The sequence below is a fragment of the Elephantulus edwardii genome, unplaced genomic scaffold (assembly GCF_000299155.1).
Source record: "Elephantulus edwardii isolate Elephantulus edwardi_28Jun2011 unplaced genomic scaffold, EleEdw1.0 scaffold00038, whole genome shotgun sequence".
In the NCBI taxonomy this organism is placed as follows: domain Eukaryota; kingdom Metazoa; phylum Chordata; class Mammalia; order Macroscelidea; family Macroscelididae; genus Elephantulus; species Elephantulus edwardii.
This window is the reverse complement of record NW_006399788.1, coordinates 13830877-13856446: the sequence shown is the minus strand read 5'-3', so window position 1 is coordinate 13856446 and position 25570 is coordinate 13830877. Positions and strand designations below refer to the sequence as shown.

At 41.7% G+C, this 25570-nt stretch overlaps 1 protein-coding gene across 1 annotated transcript in view; it reads left to right on the top strand.

Annotated features, from left to right (window-relative positions):
- Nucleotides 1–7305: 7305 nt before the first annotated feature.
- The window catches only part of LOC102845258 (alpha-1A adrenergic receptor-like), a 154457-nt gene continuing 136192 nt past the window's right edge, over nt 7306–25570 (top strand). Inside the window, exon 1 of the mRNA XM_006884857.1 lies at nt 7306–8375. Within this exon, the coding sequence (XP_006884919.1) occupies nt 7493–8375 (883 nt within the window). The 5' untranslated portion in view covers nt 7306–7492. The remainder of the gene's footprint in view (nt 8376–25570) is intronic.

The following is a 25570-nucleotide window of genomic DNA, read 5'->3' as shown; positions in this document are numbered from 1 at the left end:
AAAAGAGAGAAAATATATATTTTTAAAAAGCAAACCCTCTGAGCTTGTTAGTCTTAAGGGAAGATTTCTTGTTTTTTTCCCCCCGAAGCAGCAGTTGGATTCAAACTGATAAACTTTCAATTAGCAGCAAAACACATAATGAAGCAGCTGTTAATTCTCCTTCCTCACATTTGCCTCACAATCTAGATGGATCCTGTTTATCCTTTAAGCACTAAATCAAACAATATCATTCTTCACTTCAGTGTATTTCTTCCACTTCATCACAATTGTTGTTGCTATTGTTGTTGATTGCCATCGAGTTGAGCACAACTCATAACTACCCTATAAACAAAAGACCTAAAGCCTTTCTATAACTATCATTGTTTCTCAAAGTTCATACAGTTTCCAGAGGCATGTGGTTTAGGAAGTGGATACCACGCCTGCTTCCAAAACAATTAAAGACTACAAATTTCCCTTTGACTAGGGAAAAGGTGCCCCTACCTTGAGTCAGGCTTTAGAGACTAAAGCAAGAATAACCCCTCTGGCCATGGTCTTCCTCAGTGTGTAGAGTCCACAGAACTAAGTTGTAATGCCCAGCTGGAGCATCCCCCTTCCTCACCTTCCAGATCATGTTCTAGGCTCCAGAATTCTCTGTTCCAAATGGGACATGAAACAGATAGACCTGAGACTTTTACGCCAGATCTATTCTCTCAAGGGCAGATCACATCACAGGAGTTCACTCAAAGTCCCAGGTCAAGGCCAAGTCTGGATACGTGTAAATTCACATACTTTTGCATCTGCCTTAAAATGTAGAGCAAGGGGACAGAAGAAAAGGAAGAGTCAGTGCCCAGGATCAGCTTTCCCTATTCTGCCATGCTAGACATTGCATGACTCATTCTGATTCATGCGTTGTGTCCAGGTGTAATTCTCATATGCAGCTAAATACATTTACCTTTATAAATTTGACTGGAATTTGAACTACTCTGGTGAGTTGTAAGTTTCACTTTTAAGTGGTGTACAAAAAAGAAAAGACAGGGAAAGGGTTCATAAGCATCGTATATTACATTCTTTAAAAATCAGAAGATAACTCAGAAAAACTATACTTGGGCATGATCACACAGCATGGTAAATATAATACTATTATGACACACAGGTTAAGTTTTTCATTCTTCTTACCCAAGTCTCCTCTAAGGCTTTCATGTCATACTTTCTTTAAAGAGTAACCAACAGATAGTATGTCCTGTTAGTGAGTCTCTCATTGTTGTTGTTGTTGTTGTTATGTGTCATTGAGTCGCCTGTGATTCATAGCGATTCTGTGTAAAACATCCCTGAATTCTTCTCTATCCTGTGCCAATCTTATTGTCTCTGACACACCTACCCACATTACGCCAGTCACTGAATCAATCCATCTCATTAACAGTCTTCCTCTTCTGCGCTGCCCCTCCACACTCCCAAGCATGATGTCCTTCTCCAAGAACTGGTCTCTCCTTGCAACATATCCAAAGTATGTCAGACAAAGCTTCAGAATCCTTGCCTCCAAAAAGCAGCGTGGTTTCACCCTCTCTAGGGCAAACCTGTTTGTTCTTTTAGCAGTCCATGGTATATTCAATCCTCTTCTCCAGCACCACAGCTCAAAGGCATCAATTCTCCTTCTATCATCCCTAGTCATTGTCCAGCTCTCAAATGTATAACAAGTGACTGCAAAGACAGTGACCTGTATCAGGTGCATCTTAGTCTCCAGACTGACATCATTGCTCTTCAGTACTTTGAAGAGGGCTCTGACAGCAGACTTTCCCAACACAGTATGTCTTTTAATTTCCTGTCTGATGCCAAGAGTGTTGATTGTGGAGCAAAGAAAACTAAATCTCTTTACAATCTCAATCTCTTCACCATCCATGATGCTGCCAATTGGCCCAGTGGTGAGAATCTTTTTCTTTGCGATTGAGTTTCAGTCCAAAGTGAAGGCTGAAGTCCTTGACCTTCTGCAGCAAGCAAGCGCTTCAGGTCCTCTTCAGTTTCAGCAAGCAGAGTTGTGTCATCCGCATAAGGCAGATTGTTGAGTCGGTAATTTGCAGCTGAACAATTGCTTTTGAAAATCAGGTGGCCAAGGTTGATCTTTACAAACAGAGAAGCAGATTTAAGACTCTTAAGAACCAGCAGAAAGGTGGTTCAAACCGCTAGAGATGCTGTAGAAAGCCAGCCTGGGATCTGCTTCTGCAAGTCATATGGAGTAGTTCTCTGCATGCATGGGGTCACATGAGCTGGACTCCATTGTATGGCATTCTATTCCATTTACACTCTGATAGCACAGATAAGAGAACACAAGACATAAAGAATCCACTTTTTCTACCCTTGGTATTTGGTGCTGGAAGATGGAAGGGGTAGGCATATTTCTTTTCATTTTTTTTTTCTTTTTGAGGGGTAGAGGAATTGGAAATTTCAAAGATATAAATACATTTTGACCTTGTAGAGATGAGCACTTTTCATTTGTTTTCTTGCTGATAATACTACTTCTCTGAACTTTCAGGGAACAGATCTTAATGAAGAACTCATACTCATGACATAAGGTTAATGAATATACAGCTAAATAGTAATATACTCCTCTGGCTGATGGGATTTCTGGAGACAAGACATAGCATATAGAAGGGGCTGAGAATTGTGTTCCAGCCTCTGCTTGAAGAAACTGAATCCCAGCGGGAGTTAGAAGAGCTGGGGCTAGAGAAATCAGGTAACCTAAGCCCCTCACCCAGTATGTTCCTCATACAGTATAAAATTCAGCTTATGGATGAGCAAGTTGTTTGTGTATGTACTTTTTAAATACAGTAAAGGCCAATCAGAAGAGACAGGTGTGGGTACTACTATTAAAGGTACAATGAAAGTGGAAGGATTATATTATGCAGGCAAGAAGGGAATCTAAGGATTAGATACCGCTCTCCTACTGGCATTCCTCCGAGACATTTGAGATTTATTGCTAGTTAAGACCCTTCTAAACATTATCTTACTTGGAAAATATTAGGTAAAATATTAGTAAGGTTTATGTGGGAGAGGGAATTTAGGTGCACGCTACTGTTTGGAGTTCTTTCATTATTGCCAGGTTCAAGGGCACAACAATTTGCTTTTTCTATCTCCAAGTGTTAAATGAAGTCAAGCTGTTCAAAGATGCTTTAATGGACATTTATTTGATCACAATCTATACACAGTCATTTCCATCAGGCCAGCATGTCAATTTTTCCCTATTTCTGAAATTAGACCATTTAAAAATGTTGCTTACTGTTGTTGTTGTTGATGGTTGCTGTTGAGTTGAGCATGACTCATAGTGACTCTATGAACAAAGGACCTAATGTCCTTCTATAGCTATTGCCATTTCTCCAAGTTCATAGAGTTTCCATTTAGGAAGTGGATGCCACTCTTGCTTCCAAACCTGTTTTACAACTGAAAGCTCCACCAAACACAACAAATAAAATATCCAACTCTTAACTCTTTTTTAAGAAAGCAAATACTCAACCCTCTGTGAGCAGAAGTATAGTTGCTGTAAGTCACAGTCAACTGGAAGGCACCTAACAATGGCAACAACAGTAATGTTTAGGGGACTCTGATGCTCTAGGGATAGTGCTGCTAACACAAAGGCAGCCTCTCCCTGCTGGTTCAAACCCACCAGCGCTTCTTCTGGAGAAAGAGATGGACAACCTCTGCCCATGTGACTTACAACCTCAAAAACCCATGACAATGAGATGAAACTTAAAAATTAAAGAGAAGCAACAGTCCTTAAATGATAATTATTTTATGTTATGTGCCATCAAGTTGCCTGCGACTCATAGCAACCCTACAACAGCTCTGAACCCTGCTCTAGCCTGAGTCAACCTTATTGTCTCTGACAGACCTACCCCCATCACCACAGTTACTGAGTCAATCCATCTCATCCAGGGTCTTCCTCTAATGTGCTGTCCCTCCAGCTTCCCAAGCATGACGTTCCTCTCCAAGGACTGGTCCCTCCTTGCAACATGCCCAAAGAATGTCAGACAGAGCTTCAGAATCCTTGCTTCCAAGGGGCAGCCTGGTTTCACCCTATTCAGGATGAACCTGTTTGTTCTTTCAGCAGTCCATGGTATATTCAATACTCTTCTCCAGCACCACAGCTCAGAGGCATTAATTCTCCTTCTACCACCCTTAGTCATTGTCCAGCTGTCTGATGCATAGCAAGTATTTGCAAAGACCATGGCCTGGATCAGGCTTCTGAAAACCTGCTGAGGATCAGCTATGAATCATTTCTGGCTCAGGGCACATAACAACCACAACTAGTTGTGTTGTCAACCCAAAGGCAGGTGGTTCTAATTCACCAGCCATGCAAAGGAAAAAGATGGGCAACATCTTCCTGATTGACATGAAGCTTCAGAAAAACTGGCTGGAGGATTAGCTATGAGTCTGTTTCTGATTGCATGAAATATAACATCAAGTCATACACTACAGAGGGACTACAATGTCCTTTAATGTGTCTGTTTAAAGAAATGGGAAACAGACCGTATGTGCTGATAATACTATTTCCTTCTCTACCAGTAATCAGAGGAGCTCTGGTGGTTTAGGTGGTGAAAGGTTATGCTACCAACACAAGAGCACCTGGCTGGAATCCACCAGCTGCTCCACAGGAGAAAGAAGGGCAGTCTTCTCCCTGAGTGAGTGATTTACTGCCTCTGAAAAACAGCCAAGCCAGAGTGTCAGCTATGAGTCAGTTTTGACTCCAAGGAACACAATACCTAGGGAACTGATCATACTCACTAAGACTTAACTATGTACTTAATCTTCTGAAAATACAATTTAATTTACTCTCAGGCTTATTGCATTTTATTGATTTAATCACTTCTGAAAACATTTACAATGATTTAATTATGCATGTTGGGCATAACAATTTGCTTGTTCTTGATTTTTTAACAACAAAGTCCAAGTTTTAATGGAGTCAAGCTGTTCAAAGCAACTTTAGAGTACATTTCCTTGATCACTTCATACACAGAGTAACTTCCATATGGCCAGGGTATCAATTGTTCCTTACTTAGGAAATCAGACCATTTAAAGACGTTTTTGCATAAAATTTAAAATAAACCCATCGTCTCCCCCCCCATTTTTTAAGAAATCAAAGACTTCTGCTGGACAGAAGAAAGAAAATTATACTCAAGGAAATGCTGGTGTTTGTTGCGGCAGAGTAATACGGTAACACCGGGAGATTACGGTACTAGCCGGGGCCACTGCCTGTGCTACGTCAGCGAGAGCTGCAAAGTTCCTTGCGGTTCTTCGCTGGTGTCTGAGAGCTGAATATTAACAGCATGATTGTGGAGTTATTGGTTAGCTCGACGTCTTTTTTTATTTTTCTATTTTCATTTAAAAATGTGCAGATAAAGTCATAGTGAGCCGGGAGCTTAAAGACATCGGTGGTAGAGGAGTGAGTCAGCTGGTGGTGCTAGCTAAGGTTTGGTTCTTTCAAGAGACAGTCACCTATCACCCTCTTCTCAGAGAGGAGGTGGCAGAGCTGATCCTGGGACCGAAGCCCCGGAGCGCTCCCACCCGCCAGCGGGCTGTGGGTCTCACATCTTGCGCTCCAGGTGAGTGAGTGGCGACGCTGGGCCAGGACACAGACCTCAAGTGGGGCTGGGTGGATGAGGGCCAATGTTCCCCCCAGCCTTTGAGCCAGATGAAACGCCCACTTTCCCCAAGCCCTTCCCTCTTCTTTCCACCAGTTTTTAAACCAGCACTCATCCTCCGACCCAGATCTCTTATTATTCCGTGAAGTTATCGCCTAGTTAACAAGTGTCTGTTTAACCCTTTATCGATCCAGAATAAGAGAAGGCAGATCTTCCTCGTTACTTGTTTCTAGGACAATCTAGGAGGTTTTTTGCGAACCACAGTGCCTTTTGCCTGAGGGTCTTGCTTCCAAGGCCAAGGCCCTAAATCTTTAGAAGCCAAGGTAAACACCCCTCTCTTGCCCGCTCCTCTGGTCCAGCTCCCTGTGATTGTTTGCAGCAGTGGGAGCAAGATTCTTACCTGTTAAATCCCCTTTTCTAGGGCGCACCGCCTTCATTTTTCACCCTCACAGAAAGCCGCAGTGCCTGTCACTTGCAAAGCCCCTTCCTTGGCGGCCTGCCCCCTCCCCCGCCCCTTGCACCTCCCCAACAATCTGGGTACTGCGTCTGGGCTAGAACCCAGCAGGGGCTGCTGACCCTGTGACTTAGAAAATAGTCCCGGGCCAACGTGGGGTCTCTTTCAGTCCTCTCGGACCAGCGGACTTAAACTGCAACCTGGCACTCAGGCGGCCCTGGCTTCTCGACAGACGCGCGCGGTGCGCAGAGCCTTAGAGCGAGTTCCTCGGGCGTGAGCGTGCGCGTGGCACTGTCCCTGCGGTCCCTGGGTGGCAGCAGTTCCTTCTCCCAGGCCGCCCCCTCCAGGTGGCTGGGAAGCAACCTGTTCAAAAGACAACCCAGTAGATTTCCCAGATTTCGCCGGCGCGGCGTGACACACACGCCAGCCAGGCTCGCCCGGGCGGGCTACGGGGATTTTCATTTCGCGCTACTGGAGCTCGGAACCCGGCCGCGGGGCGCGGCTGTGGAGGTTCATTGCCTTCGGATCTGACCCAGGGCTGAGGGCGCGCGCGGCCCGGCCGAGCGCACGAAGGCGAATTCCCGGCGGCTCGGGCGCGCAGGGGCAGGGGTGCCGGGCGCGCTCCCCTCGCGGGGAGCCTCCACAGCCGCTTCTCCAGCACAGAGACCGGCCGCCCGTCGAGCTGGGTAAGGCCACCCTCCCAAGGCTCCCAGCTCACACGCGACCTTTCTCTTGGGCTCTTTCAGGAGAGAGTGGGCAGACGATACTGAGCAGCCGCCTAGATCTTGGTAAAGCTTTGGCACTCCGGGCTCTAAGCCCCTCTGCCTAGAGTGTGGATCTAGCACGAGGCCATTCCTCATCTCTGTCGCCGGTGAGACAGCCAACACTGCCACTGACTGTGTGCGGGGAGCGTCGCCCAGATGCCAGAGCCCCCGCCTTTCAGCTTCGACGGCAGACCTGGACTTGACCGTGTTTTGATGGGAGACTGGCGATCGGTTATTGAGTTCCCAACTGCGTGCAGAATGCTGAGTCTCCTCCGCTCCAGGACGGACCAGAGCGCCCCAGAACGCGGACTGCTGTAATTCTCGGATCACGAATTTACAACGTGTCTCCTTGAGCTTCTCGTCAAGGCTGGGTTAGGAAGGGACTTGGGGGGGGGGGGCGGCCCTGCAAAGCTGTGGAGGGGGTCCGCGGGCAAACCCGCGCCCCCGGCCATGTCGTCCTTAACGCCCTGCCCCTTTCTGTTGCCTTGTGAGGATTTCCAAGGCTGGCCGGGGTGGCTTGCCATCCCTCCTTTCTCCTTCACCCCGAACCAAGCCCAGCGGGCAGGACTGGCCGGAGCCAAAAGCTTTTGACTCGGCTATTGCGTTCCCGCCCCGCCCGGGGGTGGCCCTGGATCGCCGGACCTCGCTGGCCCCAGGCTGGGACCATGGTGTTTCTCGCCGGAAACGCCTCCGAGAGCTCCAACTGCACTCACTCGCCCGCGCCAGTGAACATTTCCAAGGCCATTCTGTTAGGAGTGATCTTGGGGGGCCTCATCCTTTTCGGGGTGCTGGGAAACATCCTCGTGATCCTTTCTGTGGCCTGTCACCGCCATCTGCACTCCGTCACTCATTACTACATCGTCAACCTGGCGGTGGCAGACCTCCTGCTCACTTCCACCGTGCTGCCCTTCTCGGCCATCTTCGAGATCCTGGGCTACTGGGCCTTCGGTAGGGTCTTCTGCAACATCTGGGCGGCGGTGGACGTGCTGTGCTGCACTGCGTCCATCATGGGGCTCTGCATCATCTCCATCGACCGCTACATCGGCGTCAGCTACCCGCTGCGCTACCCGACCATCGTCACCCAGCGCAGGGGCCTCATGGCTCTGCTGTGCGTCTGGGCCTTCTCGCTGGTCATCTCCATTGGGCCTCTGTTCGGCTGGAGGCAGCCGGCCCCCGACGACGAGACCATCTGTCAGATCACCGAGGAGCCCGGCTACGTGCTCTTCTCGGCACTGGGCTCCTTTTACGTGCCGCTGGCCATCATCCTGGTCATGTACTGCCGGGTCTACGTGGTGGCCAAGAGGGAGAGTCGGGGCCTCAAGTCCGGCCTCAAGACCGACAAGTCAGACTCCGAGCAGGTGACGCTGCGCATTCATCGGAAAAACGTCCCTGCTGGTGGCAACGGGACGAACAGCGCCAAGAACAAGACAAACTTCTCCGTGAGGCTCCTCAAGTTTTCCAGGGAGAAGAAAGCCGCCAAAACGCTGGGGATCGTGGTGGGCTGCTTCGTTCTCTGCTGGCTGCCCTTTTTCCTGGTGATGCCCATTGGTAAGTCTTTGCCACAAAGCCTGTTGGCTCCTTGATCTCCACCGCCTCCATTGCTGCTAGCCCAGATCACAGCCCAGGGGGAAGAGGAAGGCTCTGCATTTCAAGCAGCAAAGCTAAAGGGCAGTTTCGAAAGACGCCCTCCTAAAAATGTGGCTTTGCATTCTCTCAGTTATGTTTTGTCCTGAGGACACTTTTTCAGACGCTGTAAAGTGGCTTCCCGCCAATGCAAATTAATTATCTCCTTAATAACAGTCAACTTTTCCTTAATGCCTTCCAGCATGTGTTGAATTTAAATACATTTGCCCTCTTTCAAGTCTTTCTTTCAGGCAAGGGCTGTAGACTGATCCTTTAACCTCTTATATGAATTGCAAATTCTCTTGACCTGAAAATAATCAAGGTTTTCCTAGAAGAGTGTGTGATCTTAAATTCAATTATTCAGTAAGGGGTTGATTATAATGATCTCTTTATGCTTTATATTTTGATTAATTTTATTTTTTTAAATTAAGTGTGAAACAAAATATAGTGAGTCACTGAGGAGGGGAGAAAAGTCAATTTGTGTCCAAATCTTAAAGCATAATAATGTGCCCAATAAGTAAATACTTATTTCTTTATTTGAACAATAACTATTGAAACAAGCATTACTTGTGTCCAGAATCATTCAGAAAGTTGCAGATGTCAGTGTTTGAAAATGATACGGTAATTTTACAAATCCAATTTTTACAGATGCTAAATTAGTTGTTGTCAAAACTAATTAGCTCATTAGGAGTATCAGCAGGCTGATCCACTTGGAATAGTCATCTATCTCTGAAAGCCTTCAATGACATCCCGAAAGGGTTGTTGGCTATTTTTAGTTGGTGAATTCAAATAGAGGCCCACACTCTCCATATCCACTAACGTGAGCAACCAACCAAACAAAATCATGATAAAAATTAATGAAAGTCCATCTCCAGTGCTTTAGAGCCAAATTGAAAAGATCTGTACACAAATAGCTTTAATTTGCAACTCTGAGCAATAGCAGCTGCTGTCATTTTTTAAGTGCCAACTATGTCATTTTACCAGGCACTTCGCTTTGTTAATCCTTTCAAAAAGTCATCAACGTGTCAGCCACCCCAAGTTACACGTGGGAGGAAGGCATCCCTCAAACTTTAGAGATGCACTGTTCAATATCTCAGCTAGCAGCCACATATGTCTATTTAAATGCAAAGTTAATTAAAACAAAATAAAATTTATACTCAGTTCCCCAGCCCACTAGTCACCTTTCAGGGGCTTAGCAGTCACATATGCTGGTGGCTACTTTGGACCACAGAGCTAGAGAACAGTTCCATCACTGAAGGACATTTCTGCCTGGCTTTGCTGCTCAAGAGGTTTTTCTAATTCCAGTAGCTGGCCTTCCACTGTGCCTGCTCATCACTATTGCTTCGTCCGCCTCTGGAAATACAGCACAGCTTTGAATTTATGTGAAGAACACATTTTACTTTGGCCCCTGCCTTTCAATCCACTTCCCTGCATCTCATCTCGTAGTCCCTCGTCAAGTTGGCCCTTATGTTTATTCATCCAGTCACTCCACTGCCCAGCAGCCACATGGGGAATGGATCAGGCTGTCATGTCTAGGACTCAGTTGGTGACTGAGTTAAAGGTGAGGAATCTTCTAGAGGAAGATGGATTCTGGTTACTTGTTTTCACCTCCCTCTGGGACCTGGTCTCTGAGGTTGTTCGTAACACGGAATTGAAAGTGCTGTGGTGAGAAGAAAATGTGGTACAACAGCAATCAGAAACTGTGGGTAACCAGATGGAAATTGAAAGTATATTCAAGTATTCCTCAGGTTTTTCGTGTTTAGTTCTATTGTTGTGATGTACCATCGAGTGGGAACTAATTGATAGCTAACCCTCTAGTTGGTTTTCAGAGGCAGTTAATCACAGAAGAGGAGATTACCCACCTTTCTCCTACAGAGCAGTGGGTGGATCCGAACTGTCAACCTTTGGGTTGGCAGTGCAGTTCCTAACCAGTAGGCACCCTGTGTTCAGTTTTGGACCACCACAATAAAGCAAATATAAAATATAAGTTAAAAGAATTTTTTGCCTTCTAAGGCTATGTAAAATTTTTGTTTTCCCTCTTCTGTAGCCTATTAAGTGTGAAATAGTATTATGGAAATAGTGGGAATATTGTGAGAATTACCAAACAGAGAGACACACTTTCTGGAAAAATGGGATTGACCAATTTGCTTTACACAGGGTTACCACAAACTTTCAATTTGTGAAAAACACAAAAGCTGTGAAACACATTAAAATGTAGCACAATGAAGCAAGTTACACCTGTAATTATCAGTGTTCAACTGGGCTACTCAACAGAGCCAAAAAACCCTCAACCCAATGACCTGCCATCCACACTTCCACATCACATCAAATGTGCTTGTATTTGACTGTATAAATAGCAGACGTGGGATTAGACAGTGACAGTTTAAAAATAAAATAAAAAAATGAACAGACATGGTCCCAGGTTTCAGCAGCCTCACAATCTAGTTAAAGAGAAAAATTGTGAACAATCATTGTAAGTTCATCATTAGATTGACTCTCAAAGTGGTGCCTCTGGGTGCTAAGAAATACAGCACTTGGGACTCACTGGAAGCTTCCAAAAGCACCACATAGAGCTGAAATTTAATCAGTAAGATGTTATTTTTATTCATGATCTTCTGTACATTTTTCATGCAGAAGGCAATAGAAAACTAAATATCCCATTATGTTAGCATCCACAAGGGAGATGAGCACTTAAGTATGGTAAGAACTCTCTTAGGGAAAAGAGGTTATCAGTCCACTCGAAGTTACTGAAAGCAGTGGGATGAGGGGTTGAGAACAGGGGCCAAGATAATTGTGGTAAACAGAAGTGAGAGGTGAAGAGCCACGTGTCAGATCAGAGCAACTGTCAGGGTTCCTAAGAAAACACCACTCTGTCTTATCGCTGTCCTTTCCTTCTGCGGTTTGGTCACAGTCTGACTCCTTACTGTCCCCTTCCTTCCGTTCTTCCTCAGCTTCTCTCCACCACAGTTGGGTTTGTTGCTGGATTGAATTGTGGGGCTGTAGGTAGGAATCTGACATGTCAGCTCCCAACTTTAAATCTTGCTAGCTTTGTTTCTTTTTGCATTGTAAATGTTTGGTTAAAATTCAGAATCCATTGGGGCAATTGAGATCGCATGTGAAGTTGCTATCAGTTATTTATACCATAGAGTAAATGTTTTTAAAACAAGTTTTGATCGAGGACTTGATAGAGAGAATGCAAGGTGCTATCCTTCAACTTATAATACAAGATGAATGATAAGAAATATCCAGAAATCGCTAGCCATGGCCTTGAGCGAGCTGATTGGATTTACTGGTTTTAGCTAACAATCAGCTATGGGCTGGAAGCCTCTTGTTTAAGTCAATCAGGACCTAGTGTTAATTATGCTTGGGAAGAACATTCTTCTAAGTGGTATAGCACTGGTCCATCAGTTTGCTATCCTGAGGTAAGAAGTGGTTGCTGTGATGCTGAATGTTGTGCCGCTGGAGTGCCATAATGGTTACCCATGGTGGACAGTGTTTGGTGGAGCTCCCAGATTAAGACAGGCTTGGAAGCAGAATTGGCATCCACTTCCTAAACAACAACTTTGGAAACTCTATGAACATTAGAGAAACGATGATCGTTATAGAACAGGGTTCAGATCTTTTGGTCATAGGTTCTTTTTTTGTTCAGAGGGTCTTTTGTTCATAGGACTGTGCTTAACTCGAGACACTTAACAAACAACAACAACATTGGACTTATGCTATCAATGTTCTCTGTAATCATAGGATTTATTATCACACTAAAATGGGCTCATGTGAGCACAGCATATTTGAGAGTTATGTGGGCGGGAAAAGGCAGGAGACAGCACAGTGGTAGGACAGGGACATACATTCTGTTTGGACAGTTTGGGGATTTTGGAGCTGGTGTGGGATTTATCAGATGGGAACAGTAAGGCAGAGGATGATCCATTTAATTTATCCAGAAACAATTTACTGAACATCTATCATGTGCCAGACACCTAGACAATCATTTGGGGATCAAGACAAATCTTTGCTCTAATGCATCTTGCAAAGATCAAACAAATAAATAGAAACAGCAGAATTGCGACAATATGTGAAATACAGCAAGGAAAAAGCAGACGGTAGAGTGGTGATATAAAGATGCTGAATCCTCTGTGGCTGTTCCAGGGAACCAGAGGTTCAGTGTTACTTTGCTGCAGGCATAAAGAGATAAGGCTTCTGAGTCTCACCAAAAAGTCTGACTTCTTAGAAACAGCAGTGTGAAGAGAATCTAATAGCCAGTGTGATTTTTAAGATGAGAGTACAGTTTTCTATTTACGCTTGCTGCAACGCTGCAAGCCGTACCCAAACTTAGTGCTTTAAAGCAGCCTCTGTTTTATGGCTCATGATTCTCTGAATCAGGAGTGAATCACGGTACAGCTAGCTGGGACTGGCTGTCAATCTCAGTGTCACACTCTCCTCCTTCCATGGTCTAGGTCAACTTTCTCACTGAGTGGCAGTTCTCTCCAAGATAGCAAATGCAGAAGCTGCCAGCCATTTAAAGAACTGGATCATGCCACTTCAGCTTTATCTTGTGGGTCAAGAATGTGGCAAGACTGTGCAGGTTTAAGAGGAAAAGACATAGTCATCTCAGAGGAGCATCAGAGATTTGAGAATTGGAGTCACCTCGCAGAGTATCTGCTGTACACACACACACACACACACACACACACACACACACCCTCAAATAACATTTCTTTTACATTCTTTCATTTTCTATTGAAAACATCTCACATGTCTAGCTATGTGTAATGCACTGACTAAAAACAATTGAGGTCCTTATCTTCTTTGCCTTCTAATCTCTGAATAAAAATATACAAACCCACTGCAGTCAAGTAGAATCTGACTCATCTTGACCCTGTCTGACAGAGCAGAACCAACCAGAGGGTTTTCAAGGCTGTGACTATTTACAGAAGTGAAGTGCCACATCTTTTTCCTAAGGAGCCACTAGTGAATTTAAACCGCTGCTGACCTTTGGGTTGGCAACTTTAACCATGGTGCCACCAGGTCTCCCTTTCTAATTTCTAGGAAGAAATAAACATTAACCAATCAAAGAGTCACGTTAAAATATCTAAAGCTGTTGGGTTCTGTGAAGGGGATGTGCATGTACCTTGCAGATATATACAGTGATTAGGAGAGGCTTTGTGCGGGGGTGAGGGGTGGGGGATTAAAAAATGCTTACTGGACAACCTGATTTTGAATGGAAATCAGTAGGTTGATTGTATGTTCCTGATCAGAAGTTAAAAGGGGAGGGCGGGAACCTTTGGGGAGCGACATCAGTGAGGCGGGCCTGATATCCAAGGGGACTTTGTAGAACACCAGTGTGGTCAGAGTGGAGAGCCCAAGGGATCCCTCGTGTCCAATAAAGCTGGAAAGAGATGAACCAGACCAAATACACCATTATAGCCGTTTTATGAGCTTTTGTGTTTATCCTGAGCTTACTAGAAAGCAGGGAGGACATGATCAAATTTATATGTCAAAATATCAAAGGCTTAGTGAAAAGAAGGCATAGATCAGAGACTCTTAGCTAGGACAGGTGAGCTGCAGGCAAATGCAGTCGTGCTAACATGCTGATTAAAATGTGTAATCTCTGTGTATCTCTGTGAACTGCTGCACAGTTCTGGAATGAAAATTTTCTGCCATTGCCTTCAGAGGAGATTGAACAGAAAACCTTTCTTGTGATCATAAATACATAAATAGGGTAAAGAAATTTGGCTGGAAATTAATTTGGACTCTTTCCAAAAGACAAATTTGTCAAAGATTTACTCTCATATTTAAAAGCATGAGCTGCAGCTTCAGAAGATAATGAGCACTGCACTGGAACAGATGAAGGAAAGAACTATTTAAAAGGAATATATGATTAGGCATTATACATACAATAACAGCCCAGCATAACAGAGGTGCATAGTTAAGAGGATTGGGGGCATGGAGAGAGGTAATTGTGCAAGAATGAATGAATCTTTTTTTAAAAAAGTGAACTGTGGGAGGGGGAGTTGGAGAGGGGGTAAAATGTGCAACAATGAATCATGAAAATTAACTTTTTTGTAAACTTTCATTATAATCACTGTTAAAATAATTAAAAAAAAAAAGATGAGAGCAATAAATTCTGACAGTGTTTGGGACAATATCTGATTCTTTCCAAACAGGAAAGTTATTACTTTAAAGGAGACATATAGTTTCAAATTTGTCTTTTCAAAGAACCTTAACTCGAAAGCATTTAAAAGAACACATTTTCATAAATGTCGAGGAGCTGCGCTGAAGTGGAGTTTGCATACGTGGTGAGGAGCTGTCAAGCTGAAGGCACAGGGTTTGAATCCACTAGCTGCTCTGCTAGAGGAAGAGGGACAGTCTCCTCCCACGCAGTTTACAGCCTCTGAAAACCCACTGTAAGTCGGTTCCTACATGATGGCACCCGACATAAACTTCCTTGTCTAAAATATCAAACCTGCTATTTTGCTTACTAGTAAAGTATACTGGTACTTTGGCATAATGTGTAATATATTGGGCAGCTAATAAAAAATAAAATAGGGGGCTCTGGAGGCTTAGTGGTAAGGAATTGTGCTGCCAACACAAAGGCTTTCATCATCTGCTCCACTGGAGAAAGGGGGGCATTCTCCTCCTGTGTGATTTTACTGCCTTTGAAAACCCACTCAGGTATGGGTTGGTTCTGACTTGAGGATACACAACAATCAAAAATCAAGGACCTCTACTGTCTGAATGGTAAGGAGTTGTGCTGCCAACCCTAAGACAGGATGTTCAAATCCACCAGCTGCTCTGAGGGAGAAAGATGGGCAATCTCTTCCTGTTGATTTACAGGCTTCTGTAAACCTGCTGACGGGTCAGCCATGAGTTGGTTCTGACTTGAGAGCACATAATAACAATCGAAAGGTTGGCAAATCAGACCCACCAGCTGCTGGTGGAAAGATTGGCAGTGTACTCCTGTAAAGACCCACAGCCTTGGAGGCCCAGTGGAGGGAGGGCCCTGGGAGCTGGAATCAACTTGATGACCTTGGTTTGGTTTTTGCTATTTTGTTTGCCATGCTGATGCTTAATGATTCTTGGTTGTTTAATTTTGGTTTTAATTGCACATTTCTTTACAAGGTAGACATTATTTTTTATTAGTTGCTTTTTATTCTTTTTGGTGGTATCCCATATTCCATGTCTGTGCTTTTGGATCACTTTTTATAAAGCAGTTTTCTATTTCTCTTTGATCTGTAAATTCATTAAAGATATCCATCACTTATTTCTGGGATGTAAGTTTCCCGATGGTGTATTCAGATATGCTGAGATAATATTGTCCAAAACCCTATGTGACCTTTTGCATGAACTTCTCCTAAAACAAACACCAATGTACAGTCTTTAAAGAAGAACTCAGTAAGCCCAGTTTGCTCTAATAATTTAAACAGTGTCTTTATAGGTTTCATCTCTTTTGAATGACTTGGTCTTCTCAGTTGCTCCCTGATACTCTCTAAGGCTAGGACCAGGCATGCAGCTTAGAGGCTTACAGAATCTTGTAGTCAAGAAGAGTTAAGAAATGAGGGCTTTGGAGACTTTTTTAGTACATTTAAAAAAAAAATTATTTTGTGATTTTTAATGAACATTTACAGAGAAGTTAGATTTTCATTTATTCATCGTTGCACATTTTACCCCTTGCCCTGCTTTCCCTGTCTGCCAGTTCACTTAAAAAAATATATTCATTCATTCTTGCACAATTACTTACCTCCTTCCCTGACCCCCTAAGTTCTCTTTGCAGTTATTTATCTTTCATTCTGGGCTGTTGTCATACATATAAAGCCTAATCATATATCCTTTCTAGACAGTTCTTTCTTTCATCTGTCCCAGTGCAGTGGTCATTATTGAGCCACTCTTACCCTACTCTCCTCCCAACCCCCTTTGCACCAGCTCTCTTGGGGCCAGTTGTTTAGTCTAAATGGCTTCATTCAGTCTAGTCCCAAGTCACCTTGTTATGGTCTTCTGATGATCTGATATTGCCTGTAGACCCCTGTCTCCACCTGGTGACCCAGGTTTGAAATCGGATTTCCATTTGATTCTGGCTTGAGTGACACCTGCTGTCACACAGCCTCCTATGATCACCTTTGCCAGGCTCCGTAGTCAGTCTCCGCTTGGCTCCTATCTCAGAGTCTGGAGACCCACTCTCAAGCTCTGACTACCTCGTCTCTGTGTGGCATCTCTCCCCACAGTGCTGTCCCCAGACTTTCTGAAATGCCTCCACCTCAGAGAAGAGCTCAGGACAAAGTCTTGCTCCTTCTTGCTGCCTCCTTCCCTGTTACTTTCTATAGAAGGTTTTCCTTTTCGCTTTCCTAGCTTGATGGAACATCATCTTCCTACTTAAGATGATGTCCACCATGTATGGAATAGCAAGGACAAGTAGGATGCAGAGAGAGAGAACAAGAAAGGTTTACCAAGAAGAGAATTAGGAGCAAGGAGCATTTTAAAATATCTTAATCTTTGCACATGCACATACGCATATACACACAAACACATTCAATTGCTGTTGCCGTAAGGTTATCCAAAGTAGTAGGTAATTCCATTTTATTGTGGTTTGAATGGACATTTGTAAAGCAGATCCGTTTTCTCATCAACCACTGGCACACATTTTGTGAACATGAATTGCATTACTCATCATGTAACTACATTCTTCCCACCTCCTTCCTGTAGTTCCTGTTTCCATTACTTCTGTGATCCTGCCTCTTTCTCCTTTCTTATTTGGGCAAATTCTACCCTTTGGGAAGTGTCCATATATTCTTCAAATCCCAAAATTGTTGGCTTTATGGCTTATAAAGTCATTTGAACACTTTATAATTTTGTAGTAAAATATATTAAGCTTTTCTGCCAGCCTGAAGGCATGTGGTTCAAATATACCAGTCAGTCATCGCTCTGTGGGAGAAGGGTGGGTACTCTCCTCCTATGCAGTTCACTGCCTCTGAAAACCTGTCAGAGGGCCAGCTGTGAGATGGTGAGCAAGAACTGGTAGCTTAGTGATAAGGAATTGTGCTGCCAACACAAAGGTACACAGTTTGAATCCACATCCACTAGCTGCCCCATGGGCATTCTCCTCTCATGTGATTTACTGCCTCCAGAAACTGCCTCTGAAAACCACTGGAGGGTCAGCTATGGGTTGGTTCTGACTTGACAGTACACAACAACAACAATAATGATAATACCTTTTCAGGAATGGGTGGAGAGAATTTCTCAGATAGAAGGTCAAATAACCTACCATTTTCTCTCCAATATTTCTTTCATAGTATCATTTGTAATCTACCTAGTATTTACTTTTCCTTTTGAAAAGTAGTGTCTAAATGTAATTATTTTTAATTGTTAGCTAGATTGCCTCAATGAATAATCATTCTCTCCTGTATTATTTAAAAGGAACCTTGAGTCTGCTTTGTCACTCCCACTTCTGTACGATTTTCTTGTCTCTCTCTGGCATTGGTACCACATTAACTATGGTGGTTACAGAATCCATTTTACATTTTCCAATTCAAAGTCCCTAGATAGATAGATACTCCAACTTCAAAGTTATCTTGTCTCTGCTGGCAAGTTTATTCTTTGAGAAAATTCTGCACAATTTTTGTCAAATTACTCTTTGCTTCCACTGACACACCACACACACACACACACACACAGTGAGTGAGAGAGCACAAGAGGTCAAACCAGATATTGAGTAAAGTTCCTAGCATGTACATATTAGAGATCTAGAAAATATTCCCTGCCTCTCCATTTATTTCCCAGACTCCTTTTAAACTATTAATTAATTAACTGAACACTTAACTTTAAAGCACATGTACTGGTATCTTCCAAAAAACTGATTCTTAGAACAATGAAGTTTAGAACGCAACTTTGATATTTCAACATTATGTATGACACTAACTATTGTTGTTAAATCAGTACACTTCATTGTTTTAAGGAAATGTTTTCTATATTTTACAGTTATTTTATTAAAAATTAATTTTTTGTTTTATCAAATGCTGCTTTTCCATTGACATTGATTTTATACATTTTATTTCACAATATTAGCTTATTGATAAATTTAATTTTAAAATAATTTACAAGGTTTATTTTCTTCTTTAAGTTCTTTCTTACTTAAGATTAAAAGCAATCAGTGTTGCACCTAAACAAATTTCCTCCTAAGTAAACTTTTCATTTTAGAAAAATTCTGGGATTCTACTTGGCTAGAAGGCATTACTCAATTTTTTATAGTATTGTATTACACTGTTTCTATTTATTTCTGATTTACATTTCTATTTTTATGTGAAATATGTCTATAATTTTATTGTGCTTTGTTACACAGTGGTTTCAGGTTTGTTTTAACTTATAAAGTGAATCGTGACACTTTCTATTTTTTTCTCGGATCTCTAACAGTTTAAATAGCACAAGAATTATGTGTTCCTTGAAGGTTTGAGAGAACTTGTCCATAAAACATTTGGGCACAGCTCCTTTTATGGATACAATTCTGGGAGACTGGTTTCTATTTTCCCCGTGAATTGTAGTGTATTCTGATTGTCAGATTTGATAATTTTTATTTTCTTATATTTTCATTTTCCTTCCCACTGAGATTCAACTTTTTAGTGTAGAATTCTATGTAAAATTTTGTCACTTGAAATTTGTTTTTCTTTTTTTTCTTTTCTAGCCTCGTGTGTTTGTACTTTCATTAAGAGTTTTCCGTATTTCATTCGTCTATTTCCAATGACCCAGGTCTTAGATAGTTTAATCACTTTTCCAGAATATCGGTGTTATCTCTAGAACTGTCTTTCATTTTTCTAGTTATATTTTGTTCTTTAATTATTTTTATTAGTGTCAGGAGAGGCTTATTTTATTTCCTTTTACATTCCTTCTTAGTTAAGACTAAAAACAACCGATGCTGTCTATTTCCCACCTAAATACACCTTTTTCGTGTTCTTCCTCTCGACATTTGAGTAAGTGGTGCTCTCTGCCTGTCAGTCTGAAGTTCCACTTTCAGCGTCTCCTTCGTTTCCTGCAGACAGGGGAGTTTCATTGTTGCTCGGTAGAAAAGAATTGCTGTTTTTATTTTTCACTTTTTAAAGAACAAATTTTTAATTTACTACATGCTGGTCAGAAAATGGGAACTAAACTTTAAGCTTATGAAATTCATTGAGGTTTTTTTGTCTTAATATTGATTAAAATTATTATATTTCATAGCCATATTAAATAAAAATTGATAATGGAGTTTTTATGAGCCTCTTTATTCATTAATCTGTTTCTTATTTTCCACATACATTATTTGCCAAACATTGATGGAGGTATGATAAGTTTTCCCATTACTTCGTAAGCTCTTCCACTTATTTGTTCTTCAATTATCATTTCATTGGAAGGCTTTACTATGATTCTGCTGCTTGGCACTTAAAATTAATTATTTAATTGCTCTTTCTTGATTTGTTTATTCCAAATTAATATAATAAGCTCTAATGGTTACCCTCGGTGGACAGTGGTTGGTGGAGCTCCCCTGAGTAAAACAAGCTTAGAAGCAGGAGTGGCATTACTTCCAAAATAGCTTGCCTCTGGAAACTCTATGAGCTTGGAGAAACAATGAACGCTATAAAAGTATTCAGGTCTTTTGTTCATAGGGTCACTATGAATCATCTATGACTCGATGACACTTAACAACAATGTTTTTTGTCTGAATTTACCAATATACATTTGTCTATCTATTAACATTTTGTATCATTTTAGGCATTTTCATATCAGATGGATTTTTTTTTCATAACTGGTCTATATTTCAAATAGAATGTTGTCTTTTAACAAAGGTTTAACTAATTAACATTTGTTCTAAGTTATATATTTGGTTTGATTTTTCTTTGTTCTTATTTTACACTTTCTGGATTTATGATGTTTTCTCTTCTTTCATTTTCTGTCTCTTGCAATAATGTTGTTATTGTTATATGCAGCAAGTCACTTGTAACTCATAGGGATACTATGAATGACAGTTCTGAACCCTGCTCTATCTGAGCCAACCTTATTCCCTGACACACCTACCTTCATTACCCCAGTCACTGAGTCAGTCCATCCTCTTTTGTGCTGTTCTTTCACCCTTCCAAGCATGATGTCTTTCTCCAAGGACTTGCAACAATGTGCCCAGTGTATGTCAGACTGAGCTTCAGAATCCTTGCAACAATAGTTCACCCTTTTTTTTTCTGTCACTGTTACACCACACTAACACTCCCCTTTTGCCCATGAAAAGTAAGTAGTTTTACACATTTTTATAATCCCTTCTTTTTTAATATTCTATCTATTCCTGGAAAATAAAATATTGCATTTTAAAATAGAGACCATTCTCATTTTTAAAAATTACTTGTCTTTTTGTATCTTTGTATAACTTAATTTAGCAATAATTCACTGCCTTCTTAGTATATATTTTTACTCACTCTTGAGCATTTGATTTTGCTTTACTTAATGTATGAGACAAGAACCAGAAGATTATACCAGTAGTTTGTTACTGTAAATAAAGTTTTATTGTAACACAGTTTTTCCCATTTCTTTACATACTGCGTATGGCTGCTTTTCCACTGTAATGGCAGAGATCAGTAGTTGCTACCAAGATTTTATGACTCACAAAGCTTACTGTTATAATAAGGAAGAGTGCAGTGCTAACTAAGTTTTTACCAGTAAAGGTATGTGCAAAACGCATTTACTTACATGCCTGATTATAAACATACTAAAGAAATTTTATCTGAGTATAAAACTCAAGTTATGTATCATTTTTTTCCTTGTAGAAGACAGGAAGGAGAGTAAAATATGTACAACAAATTTTGCATTTAAAGTGTACTAATTGTATTTTCAAGGATATAAAACTAACACAACTATGCCATGATTTTTTAAATTTTCTTAAACAGAATTAAGAAGTTAATATACCCATTAAGTAATAATTCCCCATTTCCCTCTTTTACCCTACTCCCAGTCCTTGGTAACCACTAATCTAAATTTTGTCTTTGTGCATTTACCTTTTCTCGATATTTCATATAGGGAGTTCTAGTGACTTACGGGTAAAGAATTGTGTTGCCAGCTCAAAGGCACACAGTAAGAAACCACCAGCGGCTCCGCTGGAGAAAGATGGGCAGTCTCCTCCTCTGTGATTTACTGTCTCTGAAAACATGCTGGAAGGTCAGTCAGCTATGAGCTGCTTCTGCTGACTTGATGGCACATAAGAACAACAACTGTTAGTTCATAAAATTGGGTCATATAATATTTGTCCTTCAATAACTGGCTTATGTAGCATAATGTTGCAGGTCTATCTATGTCACAACATATACCTAAACTTCATTCCTTTCTATGACTGCATAAAGTCCCTGTGTATGTAATTACCACAATTGTTGTTGTTAAGCATTGTTGAGTCATAGATGACTCATAGCAACCCTATGAATGAAAGACCTGAACACTTGTATAACTTTCATCATTTCTCTAAGTTCATAGAGTTTCCGGAGGCAAGCTATTTTGGAATTATAAGCCACTCTTGCTTCAAAGCCTGCTTTAATCTGAGAGTTTCACCAAACACTGTCCACCATGGGTACCCACTATCATATTTGACACATCAGTGTCACAGTGTTTAGCATCACAGCAACCACGAGTTATCTCTGTACAGCAATGCACCGACCAGTGCTATGCCACTTAGAAGAATGTTTGACCAAAACCAATTAAAACCAGGCTTGAGGGCCGCAAATTAAAATCACCCACCTTCGGCTTGGTAGTATAACTTTCTATCCACTAGGCCAACAGAGCTCTCTCTATGACTCACAGCAATTCTATGAACAACAGATTACCCTATTCTACGCCATCCCTACAGTCCGAGACCGCTCGTGCCCTTTGCTACAGTCACTGTATCAATCCATCCTGTTGAGGATCTTCTTTTCTTCTCTGACCTTCCACTTCTCTCATCATGATGTGATTTCCCAAGGACTGGAGCCTTAAACTGTTGTTTGTAATTACCACATTTACAGCTTGATTCTTTTTATTCTTAGGCTTTGCTTTACATGTTTAAGTATACATGTTTAAGCCAGAATACTTACAGAATTTTTCTTTTATCAAATTTTAGAATATTCCATGGGATTTCTAGCTGAGGCTGTTTTTTCTTTGATCCTCCTTGGGACCCAGTGGACTCTTTTGCTTTGAAGTCAATCAGTCATCGTTTGAGGATAACTTCTTCTTTAGTCTTCTTTCTCTTAATGTCAGCTGTGTTTTGTATCTTGTACATCTGCCCCATTGTCCTTTGCCTTTCACATTTTCACTATTTTCTTTTCATTTATAAAGTTCACATTCTATTTTTCTTGTTATTTATTTTTGCTTATTGTTTATTTAGCAGGCCTCCTGCAAAGGAAGCAGTTGCAACATGAGGATGGTGGCCGAGTCTGACTTCTAACCACTTCACAAAGGGGTACTTTCCCCATCAGTAATATCTATAAAAGCAAATTAGATACCTGCTAGGTCAGACATGCCACCCCCTCCCCATGCTCCTATATCTCTTTCTACTAATCATTCAGGTCTGATATTTGTTATTGACTCACAGACTTTACTCACAATTATGGTACCAAGAGTGAGGTTTATAAGGATTGGGAAGTAGGAGAGGCAAAGAACATCTCATAATGCAAGTCCAGATTTAGTCTTGCAATCCCAAGCCACATTAACATCAAAACACAGTTCCTTAAAGTTCTGGTTTCAGTTCAGCAACTCAAATTCAAGGAGCTCTAGGTTACTCAATCATCCAGCAAGGTTTGCCTTAGATCAATTGTGAGTCTGCTTCTCCTTCAATTATCTGGCAAGAACAGCAAAAATTTTAACTGTGGCCTTTATCTTTGGGCTTCTCTGGTTACACTTTGCCACAGTTTCTCCATAGCAATGCCACAGTCTCTCCACCACCCTCACCAGCCTTTCACCACCAGGTTCTTGCTCTGGTCTTAATGGGTCTTGCTCTAGTTTCCCTCAAGTCTTCCTGTCCAATAAAGGAAGAGCGCTCGCTCCTCTCTCTCTCTCTCTCTCTCTCTCTCTCTCTTCCTAGACCCACAGCTATTGATGATTTGCAAGACCATGTGTCCACATTTAAGGTAGCTGGAGACCAGAAAGGACTAAGATAATGACTAGAAAAGCCAACTTTTAAGCTAACACTGCACCTCCACATGGCTTCTACTGCACTTTTTCTTATTGGCTACTGTTCTGTCTTTATTGTTCCTTAAAAACTGAAACATGCTTATCATTATTGCTTAAGAGGAAAAATAAACTGACTCCTGTCCAGTAAATTCTGACTCTCATCCACACTGTAGGGCAGAATAGAATTGTCACACAGAGTTTCCAAGGCAATATTTTTTTTATCTGAGAGGGCACATGTGTATGGCAGTAATGTTTATAGAAACAGACTGCCATGTCTTTCTCTATTGATAGTGGGTTTGAATCACCTACCTTTCAGTTAGTAGTTGAGATTTTTAACCACTGTGCCAACAGAGTTTCTTTCCTTGTTGCATACACTTATTTTATGAAGTTCATTGCTTTCGCCTTATTTTAATACAACTTGGACATTTTCTTCCATATCCTAGTTTAAAGGTGAATATTTGCTCCAATTCCCCAAATTGAGCTTCCCTACTGAATAACTGAATCTTTTCATGTAGATGAGACTTTTCTTCCTTTTTCATCCAATATACACAGGTGATCTATCATTAAAACTGGAAATGCATTATCTTGGGAATGGGGTAGATAAGTCCCGATCAAATGCTTAAGACCCAGATCAAGAGGTGGAAGAGTAGGACTGTCTTTGTTGCTGTTTCAGTTTCCTAGCATGAAGGTCTTTCTATCCGTGGGGAGGAGAGAAGGAGCTTGTCCTGGAGACAGCCAAGGCACAGGTTTCACTTCTGCACAGCGACAATCCTTCTTGTTTGCTTGGGATGGCTGCTGCAGTGCCTTCTACTCTGACTAGCATGATGGATGTGGGAGCCACGCCTGCAGAGCCCCTTTGACTTGTGGCTGCTTAGAAGAGCCAAGGTACCCACAATTCTGCTTGGACCTCATCATCCGTGTACTTCTCAGACACAGTGGAGATATAGCTTTAAAATGCTGTCCCAGAGCCAGCTTCTCTAGCCTCTGTTATTCTAAACCCCAGGGAATGGTACTGAGGGTGTCTGGGAGCACTTACCTTTACCCTGATTTCTTGAGGTGAATTGAAGAGGCCTCAGTTCTTTTCTCAGGCTGGAGTTTCCAGAAATACCTCAGAAATTCTAGCTTGTGGATATTGCCCTTGTCTGATATTTTTAGTAGTGGGTTAAAAATGGGCAATCTTCTCTAGTACATTTTGCCACCCACTGGTAGGTCAGTTATGAGTCAGTTCTGACTGGAAGACACATAACAATAACAAATATTTTTAGCACTATTCTATTATGATCCATAAGATTTTCATTGGCTAATTTTCGGAAGTCATTTTCCAGGCATTTCCTCCTAGTCTTTTAGTCTGGATGCTATCTGAAACTTGTTCATAGATGACCCAGCTTGATGTTTGAGTTACCAGTGGGACAGCATCTAACAGCACAGAAACACATAAGCCAGCATAGTACAACAGTCCGGCAGGTGGGGCAACAACAGTGGACTTAACCAGAGCAATGATGATGAAAGGGTGCAGGACACAGCAGTGTTCAGTCATCAGAATTGGAGCTGACTTGATGGGAACTAACAATAGTGTTTTTGTCAGTGATATAATATTTCACCTATAAGTATATTCTTTTAGATTCATTAAACATTTAGAAAGAGGATGAAATAATCTGCTTGATTTGGAAGTCAGTTGCCTCATCTCAGTCTCCTTTTCTCATTGACATCATAGTGAAAAGCAACAGAAGAATAGCCTCTATTGTGGTCATTCCCTTTAGTACTCTGGAGGCATGTGACAGAGTATACACCTCATTCTACAACTATTATACATCTGCATAGTTAGGGGAAGTTACCTTTCAGGTGCAATGGTGTCAGAGTCACTGCATAATTCAGTGAACAGAATTTTTTCCTCCTTGTAGTTCTGATCATAGAAGGATTAGGTGAATTGACATGAAGAATTCGTAAATTACTTCCTAGGAAAAAGGAGTGCAGTGTTCACATAA